Here is a 23,026-nt window from a genome sequence, read left to right on the forward strand (position 1 = left end):
AAAAAATTTAATAAAAGAATGGAAAAAACTTGAATTTTCATCTCCCACCATTCATCACTTGCATCAATGGTATTCTTTCTTGGATCCCATCCTAATCTAGTTTCCTTATGAACCAATGTTCTCCATCTTTTCCAATCTTCCTTCAGATTATCCCACTTACTTTTCATTTGACCTTTATCATACTTTTTGTCCCTTAGGTCCTCAAACTTCTTAATTATAACCGTCCATCCATCCCTTTTGTTGTTTGCAGGACGATTGCCATTGTCAATTTGTTCAACGCATAACTTACAAAATGTTTCAACATCTTCAGGGCTCTAAAATGCCTTTTCTTTTGATGAACTTGCCATCTACTAATAAATGCAATATAAACAAATGCAGGTGAGACATGTGGTGTGGACTTCATACTTAGTTCACCATTTAAGATAGCTTTCAATCACCAAACATCAAGGAACATGAATACACAGCATAGATATGTTTGTTTGAAACCCCAGAAGAAAAAGATAGAATTGGGACTAACCTTTTTGACTCTAGAAGAAGAGATTGCTGGTCAGATCCTGGATGAGCTTATTTCCACCTCTTGAGCAGTGTATCTGTTTTTTTGAAAAGTAAGCAATTGAGTTCAAATTACAAGTATTCAGGCTAGCAATAACTACATAACAGTAATAAAGATGATAAGGATCCATGGGAAGAAGAATATAAATATCCAAAAGAAGAAAAACAACTAAATGTGATAAGGAAAATCAGAAGAGCAGCAAACTCAATTGTGAAAACAGCATCATTAACTTCTAGGAAATCAAACAATTATAAGATACTGACACAACCAATGGGGATCAAATTGCAGAAATGTACAAAGCATGCACAGCAAATGACTAAGAACCAAAAGCAGAATTAAGTTATCTAGGTAAGAAAAGAAAAGGCAGTATTTAGTCAAATTACAAACCTCCCAAGAGCAAGCAGATTGCCAAAAGTGAATGTGATACCAAATTTGATTGGATGGAAGAAAACAAGCATAGACTGCCAAGGCAAAAATGATATTAGAACTAATAAGACATAGAAATACACACCACAGAAACGAAATAAGAACTACTTTTTTATTCTCATGAACATCACATGTTTTAAATATCCAATCAGGAAAACATATATACTTTGTGCCCAAGTGCTTGGTCCAAGTCATGGATAGAAAAATCTATCTTTGTTCTTTTTCCTTGAGAATCCCTAACAATGTACAAAAATCTGGTTTCTCCTTTTCCATGTACTCACTATTTCTTCCATATGGCATTGAAAGTTTGGACCTTTTAAATGACCCAATTAGTCCCACCAGTCATAGCAGTCCCCAAAGCCACCAAAACTTATAAATCACCAACGTAGGACGCCCAAGAGGTTAGCTTGAGGGAACGTGAGATAGGATTTTACAGAGTTAATTGCATAAAGGAATAGCTTCTTGAAGCCAAAAGGACTTTTCAGCATTTTTAAGACTACAGTCATGTCATATGACATGAAAGCAGCGTGACCGTGTATCAAAACACCACAAACAGCCAAGAATCCCGCCATGAGCTAGCAAGATTAATAGAGTGCTAACTAAATGTCTATAAGAAAACATAGAGCTTAGCCACTTAATAAGTCCTTTTCAAAAAGAAAGACATCTGAAAATTTGTAGCCAAAAAGAGCATTCATTTCTAAGGCAGCTTCTCCTTTGCATAGAAAACGCATTACTTCCACAGTGAATCTCTTGCCCTATCCTCAAAAGAGCCATCTAGACACCAAAAAGCTGTTTGCACTCCACAGTCACAAATGCCATCAGAAGTCAACCAAGATTGATCTCAGTTGCATTTGCAATTGCTAAAGCATGTTTACCACCAAAATACCGACTAGGGCCACAATCATGACCACAATCATGACCACAATCACGACTACAATCACCATCTCAGTCTATACCTGAACCTCAAGAAATAGGGCACGGACGAAGGGCTTACCGGTTCGGCCGGCTCGATGGTGCCGATTGGAAGGACTCGTCGGTGGAGCTGGCGCGCGGCGAGGTGTCGACTCAAGCTCGCCGCTCTAGGTCGCCGCTTTCCTTGGACTCTCGTCGCTCGAGCAAGAACCGGTATCACGAGGGAGGAGAGAGCGACGGAAGGGGAGAAGGGGAAGAGAGAGTCGGAAGGAGTCGTCGGTGGAGCCGGCGCGCGGCGACGTGTCGACTCAAGCTCGCCGCTCTAGCTCGCCGCTTTCCCTTGGACTCTTTGTCGCCGAGCAAGAACGGGTATCACGAGGGAGGAGAGAGCGACGGAAGGGGAGAAGGGGAGGAGAGAGTCGGAAGGAGTCGTCGGTGGAGCTGGCGCGCGGGCGAGGTGTCGACTCAAGCTCTGCCGCTCTAGGTCGCCGCTTTCCCTTGGACTCTCTTCTCGTCGCTCGAGCAAGAACCGGTATCACGAGGGAGGAGAGAGCGACGGAAGGGGAGAAGGGGAGGAGAGAGCGAAGTGACGAGGAGAGAGCGAAGCGACGGGAAGGGGAGGAGAGAGGAGTGCGGATGAGCTAGGGTTTTTTTTCTATTTTCAAAATGGACAAAAGTGGGTTTTCAATAAATTTTTGAGGGCAAAATCGACAACTTTAATTTTTTCATTAATTGAAGCCTTCAGCATTCCCAAGGGCCAGCTTTCATTTGAAAGCTCCTTGGGAATTGGTTGCCAAACGCCTCTCTTTGGCTGAAGGGGCTTTGGGGGCTGGATGGGCTTTCTAAATGCCCATCCAAACGCACCCTCTATCCCCTTGCAGATATCTTAGCGACGACTTTGGTCTTCCCCTAATCTCGTCGCTAGTGCCGGCCTTCTCTTCCGCTCTTCTTACTAAATCCCCATTGTCAAAACTGGTTCATCTCCGAGACCCCGCTCTCCTTGTGCTTTTCATCGATTCGTCTGCGACCCTTTGTCGTCGAGTTGCGAGATGAAGAACATGAAACCATCACTTCTACTATTCATCTTCATCTCGGTCTCACTCAAAGCACTCCCGATCTCAATCACTGGCAACAACGTTGACGCTTACCGCCGATCGATGATATTGCCGTCGATCGCGGCTCCTCCACCGCTCCACCGTGGAGAACTGCAATGGATTGGAGACGTCGCCGCCCGTTCGGACTACTCTCCAATTGGGAAAACTCACTCCTCTATCACTACACTGGCAAGTAGTTCATCTCCCGGCGTCCCTGGCACGGCCCCATACCTCACAGCTCGCCTCTCCCGCTCTGAGTTCGCCTACACGTTCCGTGTCACCGTAGGGCCCAAATTCGTTCGCCTGCACTTCGTCCCTTCTGATTACCCTGATATTGCTAGTATGAGTACCTAGAGGGGGGTGAATAGGTGCCTAAACAATTTATCGATATACGGAAGCAATTCTTAACATATGATAGAAAGTAAATTCTCTCTTAATGAAATACGATTGAGGTAGAGAGAGTGAGGAAGAGAAAATTGAACACGGGATTTATAGTGGTTCGGCTTATTCCAAGCCTACGTCCACTCTTCCGCATTGACAGCCCACCGGCTGGATTTCACTATGATCAAAAGAGGAGTTACAGACACGCTTTGCCTTGATTCCACAAGTATAGATGTTTTACCACACTTCCTCAAGGTCTCTCACAAATATAGACTCTCTCTTTTGTATATAAGTATTCACTCAAAAGATTTATCTAAACAAATAGGAGCTTCAGACTTTGGAATTCTTCTATCGCGCACTTCTCTAACAACTAAGAACGTCTTTCTTATATACTCCTTTATGCCATCATACCCGTTGGCACTTACCAAAGGAATTCCTCCAATCTACCCGTTGGACGGAATCAATTAGGAAGATAGTTCGAGCTATTAAAGGAACGTGTTGATAGCCCATCAATCCTGTTCGCCCATACAATCAGGATCTCGGTTTCCATAAGTAGAACCTTCCAATAATATTTAGATAATCATCGAATCTTCAGTCATTGAATCAATCTTGATCAATCAAAGGATTCTTATACGTCTTCTCCAACCACGAGATCTTCTCCGGATGATAAGGTTAAATCCCGAACAAAACATCCAGCCTGGATAACCTTTCTTCAACGGATTAGAGACTCACAATGAGGATAGACTTTGAGTCTTGAGTCTCGGCTGTCCGGAAGTCTTCGAGACTTTAACCAACAGAGTCTCGCCGACCTTCGACTAGACTAATGGAAACGTTTTGTCAACTTCAAAACACTTTACGAAGATTTCTCCAACAATCTCCCCTTTTTGATGGTGACAAAACCTTCCTGCATATTTGGATAACTTTGACTTGCAAAACATTTCTCAAACACATATGCATATCTTATAGAGATGAATGGCTAAAAGATTAACACTAGAATCTGCAACCACAGAAAATAGGTTAGTCTAGTATATAATAAAACCATCCATAAGATATCAATACTTGTTAATAGAAGCAGTCAAATCCAAGTCTAGTTCAGATCTTATCCAGACACAAAACAAAGTCAAAGTCTGTCAAAACAGTTAAACAACAACACAATCCAACAAACAGTTAAAAATGATTGAAAGTTTTTTTTTTGATCAAATCATGCATCTCTCCCCCTTTTTGTCATCATTAAAAAGGATGAGATGAAGTCTTGGGAATGCGGACAAGCTGGAAATCTTCCATAGACGAGCGATGCCTTCCAGCCTTTAAAGTCTTCCTTCAGCTGTACAACCTCCTCACTCTTGGCATTGGCCTGATTCTCGAATAGAGAGGACTTGCATCTTATCATTCAATGAACAGGAAGAAGCTTGACTTTCATTCTTCAAACTTTGAACTTCACTTCCCAAGGCATAAATCTGACCTTTCATCTCCAAGAGAATATCCATGATTCTCGCGAAAATCTGCTCCATTATCGCTCCGAGTACTTGCTTCGCTCGATCTCGCGAAGATGGTAGATCAGCATAATCTTGCAGATTTGGCGATGACACTTCATGACCTTCTTCTGGAAACTGAGATGCATAAACATCTTCTGGGTCTGCAGGCGAGCGACTGACTCCTTCACTTGCATCAGGATATGAAGACGTCATTCCTTTCTCCCCGATCTCCCCGTTTCCATGCCTACAGTGTGGAGAAGAGGTTTCCTCAGGTTGTCCTTCTTCTCTTCTTTCTTCTTCAGATCTTTCTTCCTCTCGCTTCTTGCTCGCTTCTCTTTCTTCTTCTTCCTTCTCCTCTGCTTCTCTTTCTTCTTCTTCCTTCTCCTCTGCTTCTTTCGTCTTTTGTTCCAATTCTTTCCGTGGAACAGGACGACCTAAATTCTTCAAAGCCATTGCAGAGATGGTGATGTCTTCGTCATCATCTTCATCCTCAACGAGGAGAGCTCTTCTTCTCTTTGATGAAGCAGCCATGGGCTCCTTCCCTTTTCTCTTAGCAGCAGAAGAGAGTTGATGAGATTTGGCAGGAGTCTTCTCCTTGAATTTCTCCAATTCCTTGCTTAGTTCCTTCAGACGCATTTTGGTCACCATTTTCAGTCTTACCACCATATGATCGCATGATCGAACACAAAAGATTTGCGGAGGCTGAATATTCAGATGTCTGAATAACTTCGTAACAAGGCTTGGGTAAGGGAGTTGACCTCTGTCCTTCATCACTGCTCTATACATGTGAAACATAACAAGATGAGGAAGAGAAAGCTTCTTACCACGAGAGGATGGCATACATCAACTTTGCCTCGAGCTTGAAACATCGGTTTTGGAAGTTGATTTTGGCCGAAGGCAATTGATCACAATCTTGTGAAGCAAGATGTTGAATGCATTCATCCGTGAGTAGGTGATCTTCTCATCTGTTCTCCCGTCCTTCACCAGTTCAAGTGTGGCCCAAAGAATAGAAACTTTGATTGGTTGATATCTCGCCTCTCTCAACTTCTAACACATCTCGCCAAAGATATTCATATCCACAACATAGTCTTGTTCTTTAACATCAAGGAGAATCTATTCGCATCCAAAAAGCTAAGATTTGAATAGAAATATGCAGTCAATTTAGCATAAGCCTCGGTTGAGTCGAGCAAAACTTTTCAAGTTGAAGATAACTGAACTTTTCCCTCAAGTTCACTTTCACAAAGATCCAGAAAATCAAAGTCCACACTCCTAGGGTTTATTACCCCACGCTTCAGCAATTTCGAGTACGATCCTTTTGTTCCTTTGATCTGAACAAATCTCCCTTTTTCCTTGAATTTCAGCCGCAATACCCATTTTCGGTTGAAATAGACTCGACAGATTGTCATCGTCATTCCCATCTACGGGATTCGGTCCCCGATCCACGAGGATCACTTGGGATATTCGCAAGGGTTTCCTCGCCAACCCTCTACGAGCGATTCCCAAACTTTCCATTTTTCGCAGAAAGATATATTCGTTCCTATATCCTTTGTCTCTAAGAAACTCATCAACATAGTTCAAAGGAGTACGGGTTCCTTTTAAGGCACGATATAGCTTGTAAATAAAAGCGGGCTTTTGAACTCTTACGGGGTCTGCATCCTCGATGATTTCTTCTTGATGCTGATGAACACCGCCTTGAGGACTAGATGGAGAAGACTGACGCTGCTGAGAATGTTGTGGGCTCGGTTGCGATCCGGGAGTAACTTCATCTTCGCAAGATCGAAGTGCGTAGGCCCCTCACTCATTCTCTGTGGTCCCCGCTTGCGATTCTTGAGGACTTTCGTGAAGATGACATCTTTCTCGGTGTTTGGAAGATTCCTTGCTTGACTTTCCTAAAAGATGACAACTTTTTGAAGATTGAGTGAAGAAGACAAACGGGATTTGAGGATCGATGCTTTCTAGGGTTTTTGAGAGAAAAGTGAATAGAAAAGTGAAGAGAAATCGACAAAGTGCTCAATCGGTTAAAACGAAGAGTAAACGAATCACAAAGGAAATAAAAATATGCCTTTTCAAAATAACTGTCTTTATCCGCAAAAATAATTATTTCAAAAATAACTTCCCTTTTGAAAATGAATCGTTGCAATATTTACGTTAATTAAATATAGCAACAATTTAAACACAGTCTGATGATCGTACCTTTTCAAGATAAGATTGGAGAGAGAAAGACTTACAGTCTGACGGTCGAGCCAAGACAAGAGATAAAGTCTTGTAAGCTCGAGTCTGAAAGTCTTTAGACTTTGATATCCTCATACCTCAAAATGTTGAGTCCGGATCGTATAGACTCAAATTGATTTTTCTCCAAAGGCTTTGTGAATATATCCGCCGCTTGATTCTTTGAGTCAACAAATTGAATTGAAACATCTCCATTTTGAACATGGTCTCTAATAAAGTGATGTCGAATCTCTATATGCTTTGCTCTTGAGTGGAGAATTGGATTTTTGGTGTGGTTGATAGCGCTGGTGTTGTCGCAATTAATCTCCGTGCATGAGTCTTCAATTTCAAAGTCTCTTAGCTGTTGTTTTATCCATAAAATTTGCGAACAGCAGCTTCCAAGAGCTATATACTCGCTTCGTTGTTGAAAGAGACACGTGCTTTGTTTCCTTGAAAACCAAGACACTTTGCCCCCCTTCCAAGCAGCCGGCAAGTTCCCGAAGTGCTCTTTCTATCAACTCGCAATCGGCCGATCTGCGTCGAATATCCTTAAGATTAAAGTCTCCCTTCTTAGGATACCAAAGACCGATGCTTGATGATGAAGCGACGTATTTAATGATGCGTTTCGCAGCACTGAGATGAGATTCTCTAGGATCTGATTGAAACCTAGCACAGATGCAAACACTCAACAAAATATCAGGTCTAGAGGCGCTTAGATAAAGAAGTGATCCAATAATGCTCTGTACATGCTTTTGATCAACTTTCTTCCATTCTTCATCTTTGTCTATCTTTAAAGAGCTTGACATTGGTATGTCGGTCTTTTTGCACTTTTCCTGTCCAAACCTTTTGACAAGATCATTAACATATTTTTCTTGATAAATAAAAGTTCCTTCCTCCAATTGATTTACTTGAAGACCAAGGAAGAATGTTAATTCTCCCATCATACTCATTTCAAATTCATCCTGCATAGACTTAGAAAATTTCTTGCAAAGATTCTCATTAGAGGATCCGAAAATAATGTCATCCACATATATTTGAGCAAGTAAGAAACTTTTGTTTTCCTTCTTGATAAATAAGGTCGTATCTACTTTACCTTTGACAAAACCATTTTGTATTAAAAACTTACTCAACTGCCGTACCAAGCTCGGGGTGCTTGCTTTAACCCATACAAAGCCTTTTCAGTCCAAGACCGAGTCCGGCTTCTTTGGGTCTTCAAACCCTGGTGGTTGTTCCACATAAACTTCCTCATGGATAAATCCATTTAGAAAGGCGCTTTTGATGTCCATTTGGAATAACCTGAAATTCTTATAACAGGCAAACGCAAGTAATAGTCGAATAGCTTCTAACCTTGCCACTGGAGCATAAGTCTCATCATAGTCTATTCCTTCTTCTTGCGTATATCCCTTGGCCATGAGTCTTGCTTTATTTCGTACGACTTTTCCTTTCTCGTTCATCTTGTTTCAAAACCCATTTAGCTCCAATAACAGTTTTACCTTTTGGTTTGGATGTCAATTCCTGACATCATTTATGCTGAACTGCTCGAGCTCTTCTTGCATAGCTTCAATCCAGCTTTCATCGATAAAGCTTCTTCTATGCTCTTTGGTTCAATTTCGAAACGAGTGCCACAAAGACTAGACTCTTCTCTCCTTTTGGATCTGTGCGAATTCCTTCATTAATTTCGCCAATTATAAGATCTTTGGGATGACTGGACTTATGCTTCCAGTTACTCGTTGATTTGTCTGGTTGATGATCTCTTTCTTTGTTTGGATCTTCACAACCATCTTGAAGCTGGTTTTCCAGAGTCTGAGATGCTTCTTGAGTTGTAGACTTTGGAGGGTCTGGAGCAAGTTCAGACTCTTCTTGATGAGTCTGACTTGATTCATCCTTTGTTGAGTCTTGAAATTTGACATTCATTGACTCCTCCACAGTCTGGCTCTTCTTGTTATAGACTCTGTAGGCTTTGCTTGAAGTAGAATATCCAAGGAAGATACCTTCATCTGATCTTTCTTCAAACTTACCAACTCGATCTTTTGCATTTTTCAATATAAAACATTTGCAACCGAATACATGAAAGTATGAAACAATAGGCTTCTTTTCTTTGAATAACTCATAAGGGGTTTTCTCAAGAATAGATCTTAAGAAGACTCTATTGATGATATAGCATGCTGTTGAAACAAATTCAGCCCAAAATCGAGAAGAAATTTTACTTTCAATTAAAAGAGTTCTAGCCATTTCTTGAAGAGATCTGTTCTTTCTTTCCACAACTCCATTTTGCTGAGGAGTATATGGAGAGGAAAACACATGCTTACAGCCAGATTCATCACGAATTTTGTAAAATCTTGATTTTCAAATTCACCTCCATGATCTGTTCTTATACTAGATATAACACATCCTTTTTCATTTTGAACCAATTTAGCAAATTTTTCAAAATACGAAAAGGTTTCAGACTTACTTGCAAGGAAATATACCCAAGTAAACGAGTAATCATCAACAATTACTAGGCAATACTTCTTACCCCCAATACTTTGAGTTCTCGTTGGTCCGAAGAGATCCATATGCAGCAACCGTAGTACATGATTAGTAGAGACATACCATTAATTGGCTTAAAAGAATTTCTTACTTGCTTTCCCAGAATACATGGAGTGCATGTATCGGTCTTTTGGTATGGCAATTTGGGTAGTCCTCGAACTAGCTGTTTTGAAGAAATTTTGGCTAATTGCTTCATGTTGACATGACCAAGCTCTTTGTGCCATAAGCTTGCTTCATCTTGAATTGAGATAAGGCATTGCGATTCATTTGGTTTCACATCCAGAAGATAGATATTTCCATATCTTCGACCCATGAAAGACTCGAGTAGAGTCTTTACCGATTCCGAACATGTTCCTTCTTGAAAGAAGATCTTGAAACCAAAAGATCACACAATTGACTAATGCTGAGAAGATTGTAATTGAGTCCTTCCACTAACGAAACATTACTTATTGTGAGGGTTCCAATTTTCACGGTTCCAAATCCCACAATACTTCCTTTGCTGTTTCCTCCAAATGAAACTTTTCCACCATTTACTTGAACAAGCTTTATGAAGCAATTTGAGTCTCCCCGTCATGTGTCTTGAGCATCCACTATCAAGATACCACTTTACCTTTTCTTTGACGGACACCTGCAATTGAAAGAGAGTCTCGAGCTTTCTTTGGTACCCAAATTTTCTTGGGTCCTTTGGTGTTAGTAAGATAAACAGTATTAGCCCATACTTTCTTAACGTGGTTTCCATACCATAGGACACTCTTTTTCAAAGTGATCCTGGACTGTTGCACTTAGAACATCTGAGAGCATTTCTACCTACGTGTTTTACAAAAACTTTCTTGAAGTGATTTTTGTAAACCTCACTCGAGAGTCTTTTCTTAATTCTTTCTTTTACTTTAGGAAAATCAATCAAGGGAATTGATTCTTCATCATACCTAGACCGGACTTATTGAAGTAAGGTCTTTGTCTTTGAAAGAATTTTATCAAGTTTTTCAGACCCTATAGAAAATTTCTTTGATATATTTGATAAGTCTGTTTTAAAAAAACATTTTCTTTTAAAAGATTATTTTCATTTTCTTTAAGATTGGAAACAGACAAGTCTAGACTTTTAACTCTTTCGCTAAAACATTTTCCTTTTGTTTTAGAGCTGAGTTTTCTATTTTCAGTTCGAAAATTCTTTTGAGAGAAGTCTTAAGACTAAAGCATAGTTCATCAATATATTTAGAAACTTTAACAACAGAATTTTGAAATCTCTTGCTTCAAATTCACTGTCTCGAGTTTGATCCCCGAGTCCGATCCAGTCCGAGTCCGATTGTGCCATCGGACATAGATTGGCATATTCATTATCACTTTCTTCACACTCGCATCACCCAGGGTTTCGGCTTTGAGAGCTTTTCGAAATTTTCCAGCTTTTCCTCTCTTCTTCTTCGAAGAGGACAATTGGGTCCGATGTGTCCCTTTTTCTTGCATTCAAAGCGACTACATCTTTATTTGGTTCCTCATCATCAACGAGACTTGGTCTGCTGTCTTTGAAAGTTTTGTTTCTTTGAGTTGAACCTTCTTCCTTTTCTATTCAGTTTTGAATCTTCTTATCATGAGAGCAAGCTCCTCATCGTCCATATCATCTTCGAGAATCTGTAACATCGAATCATCATTTGATTTTAATGCAATGGATTTCTTACCTTTTGAATCTTCATCTTCATTGATCCTTTCCACTTCATAGGACTGAAGAGTTCCAATCAGCTCGTCGACAGATAGTGGCATGATTCTCTGCGTCTCTCTTATCGAAGTCTTTATGTGATTCCAATCCCTTGAGAGTCCACGCAGTAGCTTGTTTACCTTCATGGGATCGAAGTTGGTTGACCTTGATTTTCAAGACCATTCACAATATCTCGTAAAACGACTAAACATGTCGATATTGATTCTCCCGGTTTCATTACAAGGCTTCGTATTGACCGAGAAGAATGTTGATTCTTGTTTCCTTCACTCGACTGTTCCTTCATAGGTGATATGCAATCTGTCCCAAACTTCTTTTGCTGTACCACAAGAAGATATTCTATTATATTCAGTTGGTGATAAAGCACAATATAAGGAGTAAATTGCTTTTGCATCGAGTGTCTGTCTCTTGATTATTTCTTCCCGAGGCATTCCGCTGGTTTCTTCAGTTTCTTTTCCTCTTTCGTAGACCGATGCAAAGTGGTAGGAGTAATTCCTTTTCTACAACGTCCCATTCCGGAGGATCCTTTGATCGTAGGAAAGCTTTCATCTTGTTCTTCCGATGTTGTAATCCTTTCCATCAAAGTAGGGTGGTCTGGTATTGCTTTGCCCTTCCATCGCCCCGGTGCTAGCATACTAGCCATGGATCTTTAACTCAAGTAAAACACTTCAAACAAAGTGAGTACACGGGCTCTGATACCAATTGATATTGCTAGTATGAGTACCTAGAGGGGGGTGAATAGGTGCCTAAACAATTTATCGATATACGGAAGCAATTCTTAACATATGATAGAAAGTAAATTCTCTCTTAATGAAATACGATTGAGGTAGAGAGAGTGAGGAAGAGAAAATTGAACACGAGATTTATAGTGGTTCGGCTTATTCCAAGCCTACGTCCACTCTTCCGCACCGACACCCACCGACCGGATTTCACTATGATCAAAAGAGGAGTTACAAAGACGCTTGCCTTGATTCCACGGTGTAGATGTTTTACCACACTTCCTCAAGGTCTCTCACAAATATAGACTCTCTCTTTTGTATATAAGTATTCGCTCAAAAGATTTATCTAAACAAATAGGAGCTTCAGACTTTGGAATTCTTCTATCGCACACTTCTCTAACAACTAAGAACGTCTTCCTTATATACTCCTTTATGCCATCATACCCGTTGGCACTTACCAAAGGAATTCCTCCAATCTACCCGTTGGACGGAATCAATTAGGAAGATAGTTCGAGCTATTAAAGGAACGTGTTGATAGCCCATCAATCTCGTTCGCCCATACAATCGGGATCTCGGTTTCCATAAGTAGAACCTTCCAATAATATTTAGATAATCATCGAATCTTCAGTCATTGAATCAATCTTGATCAATCAAATGATTCTTATACGTCTTCTCCAACCACGAGATCTTCTCCGGATGATAAGGTTAAATCTGAACAAAACATCCAGTTTGGATAACCTTTCTTCAACAGATTAGAGACTGTCAATGAGGATAGACTTTGAGTCTTGAGTCAGGCTGTCCGGAAGTCTTCAGACTTTAACCAACAGAGTCTGCTGACCTTCAGACTAGACTGATGGAAACGTTTTGTCAACTTCAAAACACTTTACGAAGATTTCTCCAACATACCCCAACTTCCGCCGTGCCGATTCCTTCTTCTCAGTCGAGGCCGCTGGCTACACCCTGCTCCGCAACTTCAGCGCTTCCCTCTTTGCTGATTACACCCGCTCTGCGAGCTTCTTCTCTAAAGAGTTCTGCTTAAGTGTCGGAGAGGACCAGATATTGAACATAACGTTCACTCCCACTCCTGACAATTCAGACACGTATGCTTTCGTGAATGGAATCGAAGTCGTTTCCATGCCCGAACATCTCTACTACAACACTTTCATCGACTCAAACGAGGGAATCGGGGTGGTAGGGCTACCGTCGCCACACACCTTGGGTACTGCTGATGCTCTCGAAACGGTAAAGCGCTTGAACATAGGAAGACGGTTTGTACGTCCAGCTGAAGACACGGGAATGTACAGGACCTGGGAAGCAGATGAAGACTACGTGACTTCCTCAGACATCGGAATTTTGCCAGTTAACACAACTATCCAACTCAATTACAGTGAGCAAGTGCCAAATTACACGGCTCCAGATGTAGTATACACTGTTGCAAGGACCATGGGAACGGACAAAAGAATCAATCTGAGCTACAACCTCACGTGGTCCGTCGAGGTGGAGACGAACTTCTATTACTTCGTCCGGTTACACTTTTGCGAATTCCAGATAGAGATAAATGACCCCTTAGATAGGGTTTTCAGGGTTTTCATAGATTTACAATATGCGGATGTCATTAAGTGTAGCAGGAAGGGCGTGCCTGTCTATAGAGATTTTGCAGTAGCCCTACATCATAGCCAAAAGAAAAGAACCAACCTCTCCGTCGCATTGGGCGCGCTTCCAGATCCTTACACTCTTTACTCTGATGCCATCTTGAATGGCCTCGAGATATTCAAGATCAACAATCCTGACGGGAATCTCGCAGGGCTGAACCCGGATCAGGTCCCGAATAAACTGCCAGGACCTCCATCGGCAAGCAAGGCACCGTCGAGCCTCAGCAAAGCGGTAAAAATTGCCACCATTGCTGGTGGAACTTCGGGCTTCACCATACTCTCTCTCCTGGCTTTCTTCCTTTACCGGCGACGAAACAGAGCGAAGGATTCGACCTCGAGCGACGGCACCTCACGGTGGGGCCCATTGTCCTACGCGACGACCAAGTCAACGAAGACCCAGGGGTCGTCGCGGCCATCGGATCTGTGCCGCCACTTCTCATTAAAGGAGATCAGAGCGGCCACGAACAACTTTGACAAAGGGTTTATTATCGGCGTGGGCGGGTTCGGCAACGTGTACAAGGGCTATGTCCATGGCGACGCCAACCCAGTAGCGATCAAGCGGCTGAACCAGGGATCGCATCAGGGCCTTCATGAGTTCAGGACCGAGATTGAGATGCTCTCGCAGCTTCGGCACCTCCACCTGGTCTCCCTGATTGGGTTCTGCGAGGACGCGGGAGAGATGATCCTCGTGTACGACTACATGGCACGCGGGACCCTCAGCGACCATCTCTACAACACTGATAATCCCCCACTCCCCTGGAAGCAGCGGCTCGAGATCTGCATAGGCGCTGCGTGGGGACTCCACTACCTCCACAGCGGTGCGAAGCACACCATCATACATCGCGACGTGAAGACGGCCAACATCCTGCTCAACGAGAAGTGGGTTGCCAAGGTGTCCGACTTTGGGCTCTCGAAGGTCGGACCCACGAGCGAGTCTAAGACGCACGTTAGCACGGCCGTGAAGGGCACCTTCGGGTACCTGGACCCGGAGTACTACAGGCGCCAGCGGCTGACTGACAAGTCCGACGTCTATTCCTTCGGTGTGGTGCTGTTCGAGGTGCTGTGTGCAAGGCCTGCCGTGAGCCGGATGGCCCCGGTGGAGCAGATTAGCCTGGCTGAGTGGGCCCAGAGTTGTTGTAAGAGCGGGTCCGTCGAGGAAATGGTGGACCCGCACCTGAAGGGGGCTATCGCCCTCGAGTGCCTCAACAAGTTCTGCGAGATCGCTATGAGCTGCTTACAGGACGAGGGGGCCAAGCGGCCATCCATGAACGACGTTGTGTGGGGCCTCAATTTCGCACTGCAGCTACAGGTGAGCACAGAGCTGGAAGTGAAGGATCATGCGGGTGTGTCAGTGCATGATAGCGATGGTAGCGACCATGACGCAGCTTCGATCAGAGGCAGCGGCAGCAACGAGGCGATCAACACTAGTGATAGCGATAGTGGTCGTTGGAAGAGCAGTAGGGAAACTGCGACGTCGACCAGAGCCGGAAGCAACGATGTTTGTGATGAGACTATGACTAGTTATGACTAAGAGAAGTTGCCTTGAGAAAATATTAGGTGCTCAAGTGTGACGCTCAGAACGTTGTTTGATACGTGTTTCTTATATTATTACTCTCTTTTAACATATGAAAACGTAATTAAATATTTACTATTATTTTTTTAACAATTAAAGGCCGTACAAGTATAATCAACATATTGATGCCTCTTTTATTTATACCACATTTGAGTTCATAATCTTATTATATTACGAGCAAAAAACAAAAATTTGGATAGGGGTGACGAGACCTATCTTCGTACTATACTATACTTTCAAAAGTCTGCCTATATAAACGTAATCACGGGTCGATAACTTCTCCGTTTGTTGTGTCTCCATCGTCAAGTCCTGGTACCAGGAAATGAACTGAAAAGGAACTCACTCTAGGAAACCTCCTACATCAACCCACATAATAGAACTACACTTGATATTTATTATTTCATATTCTAATTCAAACACATTTCATAAAGACCTTCATAATTCATAGAGACTTTATAGCGTAAAGGTTGAAAGGTTTTCATTCTACATGTTTGACAAATAAAAGGAATGAGCCAAAATCCAGTAAATGAAATTTCTAGTTTTAAGTTAAAAGAATTATTTTACCACTTCATCTGATATACACAAAGTGAATGCATAATCATCCGATAAGTGTGATAAAAATATAAGTAGACTTTACCTTTTCCATTTTCATTTACCATAGAAATTGTTAACCAACAATATGTCCATTCAGGCTCATGCATAAGCACACTATGTTTCACATAAACAAACAGACAATATAAGTAATATTTGATTCTACACATGATAATGCATTTTATTCATTAATATTTCCTCCTCTTGAACTTTCCTATGCATCCCAACTATTAGGGCATCTCAATTTCAAGGTATTCTACAAACTTCCACCACAGAATGTCCCCACCATAGGGCGTCTCAACTCTCGAGACATCTCGAAACACTCTTCGGGACATCCCAATTGGACATCCCGCAAACTACCATCATGGGGCATCGTCACGCACCACTATATGAGTGACGGAATCCCACTAATGTTATTTAAAGCCATAACACACACACACACACACACACACACACTTACAAGCATATCACACATATCTCAACTCAATTTAATACATTAAACAAATAATCGTATATGAAATACATATGGTCAAACTCTAGTCGTTAAAGTTTGGAGATCCAAATGGGTACATTTTGAATTTGGACATTAGCGGAATCCGAACGAATAAATATATTATGGACATAAAGTTTGAACATGTAAATGGGTACATTTTGAGTTAGAATAACAAGTACATTCTGGTCGTAAAGTCTGAATAATCAAAAAGGTAAATTCTGGCTTAATAGAAGCTTCTAGAACAAAAGAACATATTCAATAATGAATGGATTTACAAATGAATAGAATCAACAAAGAATAGAGTTATATTTAGTAAAGTTTGTTTGAATCAATGGATAGATTTATTAACAAACAAATTCACATGTTGGCAGATTCAACAAAAAATAGATTCATACTTAGTAAAGTCTGTCTAAACCAATAAACAAATTTATCAACGAACATATTCACAAGTTGGCAAATTCAACAAGGAATAGATTCATACTCATTTAAAGTCTGTTTGAACTAATAAACATATTTATGAATGAACAGATTCATAAGTTGGCAGATTCAACAAGTGAACAGATTCACAAATGAATAGATTCGATCAAATAAGTAGATTCACAAAAAGCAGATTCACAAATGGATAGATTCTGTCATAGGAAATTCTAGCAGAAACAAGTATAATGAATAGATTATAACTAGTAAAATTCCAACAGAACAAAATAGAGCGAATATGCAAGAGGTTATCATGACAAATATAACAGAACAAATTGCTTTTGACTATGCAGAACGAAACAAAATGAAGAAGAATGAATGTGTAATGGGTCATCGAGATAAATATGGCAGGACGACCAAATTTTAACCACCTAGAATGTAGTAGAAAGAAGCAGAACAAACATGTAATGACTCATTAAGATAAATATGGTGGAATGACCAAATTCTAACTACCTAGAATGAAGTAGGAAGAAGCAAAATGAATCATCAAGATAAATATGACAGAACGACCAGATTCTGATTATCTAAAATGAAGTAGAAAGAAACATAATGAACATACAATGGGTCATCAAGATAAATGTAGTAGAACAGTCAGATTTTGACTACTTAGAATGAAGTAGAAAGAAACATAACAAACCTTTGGAAATTGAATGATGTACCATGTAGGGCTATGTAGCGATTTTTGGCTAAATAATCATTGTTAAGTCTGCATGATTGTGTTAATATTCAGTAGAAGGTACAAATCCTTCACTATCTTAGATTCAATGGCAATCAAAGAGCTTTAACATAGGGCAGAGATTCAGCTTTCATCTCTTTATGAATCCATCTTGAGGCTATTTGGAAATTGAAAACCTTTGCAAATTGCAGACTTTGGTATATGAGGGCATTAAATGCCCTCTTACAAGCTACTGAAGACGCTTCTGCAGCTTATTCTTAGGCGGACTTGCAGTTTTCAAACAGTAATATTGATCAAAGTTGTGTGAATTTTTGAAAGAAATTGGACTGTAATGACGTGGATGGGATCTGCAAAATGAGTCTAAACATTTGGAGGATTAAGTACAAATTTGGTTCTCTAAGTTTAGGCATTTGTGTGATTTGATCTTCTATTTTTTATGTCGTGCAATTAAGTCCTCTTAACTTTTTTGATTTGTGCAATCAGGTGTATTGTTTACTTGTTGTAAGTAATGCTGTCACACTATGATTTCCTTTTTACTTGTTTTTCCTGTTTGCTTTCTGCTCATTTGGAAGCAAATTAGCATCACCTATTATTTTTGTCACGTAAACAATGTCACGTCATTGAATAATTTGATGGTTTAGTTGAAGTGGTTGACTGAAGGATTTAATTGCACAAATTCAAAAAGTTCAAAGATTTGATTGTACAAAATAGAACTTAAAGGACCCATATTGCACAAATGTAGAAAGTTAGAGGACTCGATTTAACGAAATAAAAATTAGAGGATCAAATCGCATAAATGCAGAAACTTAAGGACCATAATATGCATTTTACCCAACATTTCTACTATGAATTGCCTATGACCGTGCCAGGTCTGTGTTGGGCCGAGGCAAATTATGTCCGGGTCTGGTTTCTATTTTCTATTCTTTTAATAAATCTAATATAGAGGAAACAATCAAGTCCCTTTTTGCTAACGGCTCGGCCCTGCCCGGCAAAGGCCGTGTAGGCCTTGCTGCGACTACGCCGGTGCGCTGGTCATTCCTAATCCGGACATTTGATTAGCACGATACAGGGTGTTATGCCCTCTCCAGTGTGATTTACTGCGGTTCTGAACAAGCTTTTCTGTTCCTAGCAATGTCACAGCCAAAATTCCCTTCCATCTTGTGTAACTGAGAAAACTGGTAATGAGTAACATTTTGAGCATGTTCTCTTTGAAAACTCAGGCACACGATGCATAAATCCGGCTGTCAAAACACAAAAGAATGGTTTGAACTACAATTCAGGCACATGATGCATAAATCCGACCGTCAAACACAAAAGAAAAGGTTTGAACTACATGGAACATGTAATCTAGTGTCGTAGACATCAATGCCAGAACGGAGCATATGCTTCCTCTTTCTATGACCGAGAAGAGACTTGTCAATAGACGGGACATGAAAGCCTCCGGTATGTGCATATTGGCGGCACGAATACACCATTTGAATAATTGTTATGAAAGCCCCAGCTTCAGAGCTACTTTATTCTTCCGGTTTTGAGACGGCATGCTGTAAAGACCTGAAATGTCGGTATGCCCTTTCCACCATGCTTGGCCGATATCATGCAAAAAATCAACCAAAGAACAGTTTAATATATACGCACCGGATTGTCATTCATTTTCTCGGAAGTTAACGAAACCTTGGTAGTGTCCTGCTTGGCACCTTTTGTGTGAAAACATATTTTAATAGACTTGGCTATGCCAGCCACGCCAAGCGGAGAAAGGTCCATTTATGTCATGATCTTTAGGACTGGAGATGGGTTTCACTTAGTTGTATGAAAACCATTTGAAAATTTGTTGATCTTTGGCTCATCCAAGGAATTTGCCGTGCATCATCAGGATTGAGAAAAGATGGGACGTCCCTTGACCGAACTATTTGCTCCTTGCAGTTAGGTCCATCAACACATGCAACCAGAGGAGGTGAGCGATCCTTCGCCTCAGCAACAGTTTCGGCTCTAGCAGAATGTACAAACCAGTCCGATTAATCTGATGCAGGATGTACAATTCCAGCCCCAAAATTAGTAGATGATGCCACTTCACGCGATGCCACGATCTAATCCACAGCTGCTGGTTGGTCCTGGACAAATTCCACAAGCGAACCAAAGTTTTGGGGCTCAGTCGACTTTGTACTCAGGGCAACCGATTCCCGTGAGCTCTCAGATTCCATCCGGTTTCCAGCCATTGCATCCTGTCCCAGGCTTTACTACAGGGCCGATGAATGCTCTGGCTCAACCCTTTCATACTGCTGGTTTAGACTATCCTCAAGTGCCATTTCATCCGCATAATGTGCCTCCGATGCCTTAAGGGCTAATAGTTCAATTGCCACCATCTGCTCCACCATCTCCTTGGACAATTGGGTTGTTTGACTGCATGGATGACCCTTTAATTGATACAGTCGCCTTTTGGCTTTTCCTAGGCAAGTTAATACTAAAATGGACGAGTAACACATGGAGAATCTCCAAGTATTTCTTGCGTGTTTGCAGCGGTTGTGGCCTGTTGCTTCCCCTGCGTAACATTTGGCCAGATAGCGGAGATTGTTGACTGAGGGAGCGGATGTTAGTAAAGATGCTTTTACTGACTTTTAGATCCTTGACTCTACTAGTGTAGCAGATAACGGAGATTGGAAAATTCAATGTCCTTTCAACATTCTGAGGTAGATAGCAATCGGAATGAGATATTTTATGCACTTCAGCATATGAGAAGAAAGGGTCTCATTGAACTAATGCGGTTGAGAATGATGTTTGCTTTGCAGCATGTGGAACGAGCGAGCTACTGTACGGTGGGATCCATTTTCTCATCGATTGCCCGTGCTTGTTGTCCTGCACTATCTACCAAGCTCTGGAACTGATTTGACCTCATCGAGTCTCCTGCTCCTGACTGGATCACTCACTTCTTTTGCGAATGCTGTTCTCTTTTACAGAGAGCTTAAGAACAGAGGACTTGACCCTTCCATAGGCAACACTGATGTCGACTATAGCCATTTGAGCTCCAAACGAGCATTTAATAAGCCAACTTATTGCAAATATGGCACTACAATACTGTTGTTATGGTTTGATTACCGTCACCAACAAAGAAAAATCTGCATTTTCATATTTTTTTTCGGCAAGAAATTGCTGATGTTTATTCTCGTTACTTGCCAAGGTTGGCAGGGGAATGCGGCAAACATGCAGAATGTGCAGTATCAGGTTGTTATGGTGCCTCCGATGCATCAGCAAGCCGTGAGAGCTTGACGAGGAACATCACATCGGATCCATCAGTGACTCAGATTATCCTCTTATGTAGTGACCAATGAGTACAAGAAAGCGAATGCCAATGGAACTATGAAGTTTCAATTTGCAGATATGAATAACAAATTTCTTTCTAAAATTTTCCATTGTTTTGAGGAACAAATTGAAATAAAATTGTCAAAGAGTATCTTACAATAGTCCAATAACTGATTTGCTTCTGTGCTGTATCGTTGTTGCATCTTGAAACATTACTTTCTTTTCCACCAGTTAGTTTCAGACTCGTATCTAGGATCATGCCACTGTTCACAATTCTTTGACATCCATCAAATCCATAACATCTGCTGTTTTCAATGGCATGATTTTTTGGAGGTGCTTGGTTCACTAGTTGTTTCTTTGGATTAAGCTTTCCAAACTATGTGCTTTCTTAATTCAACCAATGGAAATTACACTGAGAAAGAAGGCTCCCATCTAGATGTGAGAGGATGACCACTGTGAGGTGATCGCAGGTACCACAAGAAATACGCGATGCGAGATGGATGGCCTCTCGTCGACTGCAACACGGTGGTCGCCATCTCTCTCTTCCACACACACGCGACTCTCACCTATTTGGCACCATATTAGCTGATAAGAGCCATGTGAGCCAATGAAAATTCATGAAACCCATGTACGCTGATTGTCCAGCTACTGTTCCAACGTGCTCCTCAGCACTATGTATAGAGCTTTTCAACCGGAAGGCCGACTGCAAACACATATTACAAAAAAAATTGTCACCTTGTCTGGTTTCTCAAGAACTCATTTTGGGGTTTGGCCCACGTCTGGAATAGGTCGAGTCGTGATAGATAATATCATAGCATGTCTCCTTCCGATAGATCTATGGTTTGTGGATGAAATAGGCTCATACCCAATCCAATAAGGGCAATAAGTATTGCTCAAGTGAGAGGGATTGGACAAGGTACTTGATGCAAGCCAAGGTTAGGCTTTCTTAAATAGTAGGATCGGGAGAGTGACTCGCACACGGGAAACAGGACAACATAAATTTCAGCACTGCGCAAGCTCAAGAGAACAGTCATATCTTTGTCGATAGAGATCGGATCGACCTGATTCTAAAGCCAAATGAACAAAGATTTCTGGATCTACAATTGTTCTGTTTTGGGTTTTCTGAAATAAGCACCATAGAATGGTCGAATTTGGGTTGGAAATAACGAAAAGAATAGGAAAAGATAGAAACTTCGTTGGTTGCTCTTCTAGGCCACTAAGGAAGTTGAAAGGGCACCGATTTTTCTAAATTGATGACTGCAACTTGAGGATGCAGATTTTGAAAAGCTCCGACTCTTCAAGGACGGAGTGAAAACTCTTCTAGATTTTCAAGGGTATGAATTCTGCAAGGTGCACGATACTTGCTTGAAAGTAAAGTTTTCATTTATCAAAAGTCGTCTCTTTTTTTCTACAAGAAATTGGATGACTTATGTCGTCAAAGAAATAACGATAGAGCATTAAAACTAGGAAAGAACATAGAAACTTGAAAGCATTAAAGAGCTTAGGAACTAGAAACTAGAAACTAGAAAAATAGTGAAGAGCTTAGGAACTAGAAACTAGTAAAAGCGTCTTTATGTTCTCAAGGTGTCTTTCAAGCTTCCGGGATGGACTCAAGATGTCGATATGGTTTCTCGGTTTCATCGAGCTTGAATGCAGGCCAATCTTCTTGGTCAAGAGAGCTAGTCTTCAATGCGGGCTGCATCATCCTCCCCATCTTTAAAAGAATTCGTCCTCGAATTCTCGCCATCATCATCAGAAGAATCTCCCATATAAGGTGTTAAATGTCGAACATTGAAGACATCGTGAATCTTCAAATGAGAAGGAAGATTTAATCGATACACATTAAGATTGATGCGCTCAAGAACTTCGAGAGGTCTAAGCTTTCGATTACTAAGCTTGTTATAACTTCTGACGGGATGCCGTTCCAGTGGCAAATAAGCCCAAACAAAATCTCTAGGTTCAAAGATAACTTCACGCTGCCGCTTGTCGATGTCTGTTTTATAGGATTCAGTTTTGCTCTCTAGTCTTTGGCACACATCTTCATGAATTTTCCTCATTTGAGAAACAATATCGTTGACTTTGCCGCTCGACTTCTCAGCAAAAGGAATTGGTGCAAGATCAAGAGAAGTGTTCGGTTGTTGACCATATACGATCATAAATGGACTATATCCAGTGCTACAGTTCTCAGCACAATTGTATGCAAATTCTCCCAGAGACAACCGCGTCTCCCAAGAACTGGGATTATTATCGATCAAAGTCCTTAATAGA

The 23,026-nt window shown here is 41.1% G+C and overlaps 1 protein-coding gene and 1 long non-coding RNA gene across 2 annotated transcripts; one reads left to right on the forward strand and one right to left on the reverse strand.

Moving 5' to 3' along the window:
- Positions 1-206: 206 nt before the first annotated feature.
- LOC120288950 lies at positions 207-2,036 on the reverse strand. Its single transcript, XR_005546868.1, has 3 exons — positions 1,974-2,036; positions 941-1,014; positions 207-590 (listed from the first exon to the last, which is right to left on the reverse strand). It is a non-coding gene; the product is annotated as an uncharacterized LOC120288950 (long non-coding RNA).
- Positions 2,037-2,940: 904 nt separating this feature from the next.
- Positions 2,941-15,188, forward strand: LOC104423674 (receptor-like protein kinase FERONIA). Its single transcript, XM_039302859.1, has 2 exons — positions 2,941-3,267; positions 12,897-15,188. The coding sequence occupies exons 1-2, from the start codon at positions 2,941-2,943 to the stop codon at positions 15,186-15,188; spliced, it is 2,619 nt and encodes an 872-aa protein (XP_039158793.1).
- The last annotated feature ends 7,838 nt before the right edge of the window (positions 15,189-23,026 follow it).

Source organism: Eucalyptus grandis, chromosome 10, assembly GCF_016545825.1.
Source record: "Eucalyptus grandis isolate ANBG69807.140 chromosome 10, ASM1654582v1, whole genome shotgun sequence".
Classification (NCBI taxonomy): domain Eukaryota; kingdom Viridiplantae; phylum Streptophyta; class Magnoliopsida; order Myrtales; family Myrtaceae; genus Eucalyptus; species Eucalyptus grandis.

Coding starts and splice junctions, on each gene's coding strand:
- LOC104423674 (XM_039302859.1), top strand. CDS start 2,941: ATGAAGAACATGAAACCATCACTTCTACTATTCATCTTCATCTCGGTC. Junction 3,268..12,896: donor CCTACACGTTCCGTGTCACC/GTAGGGCCCAAA, acceptor CACTTTACGAAG/ATTTCTCCAACATACCCCAA.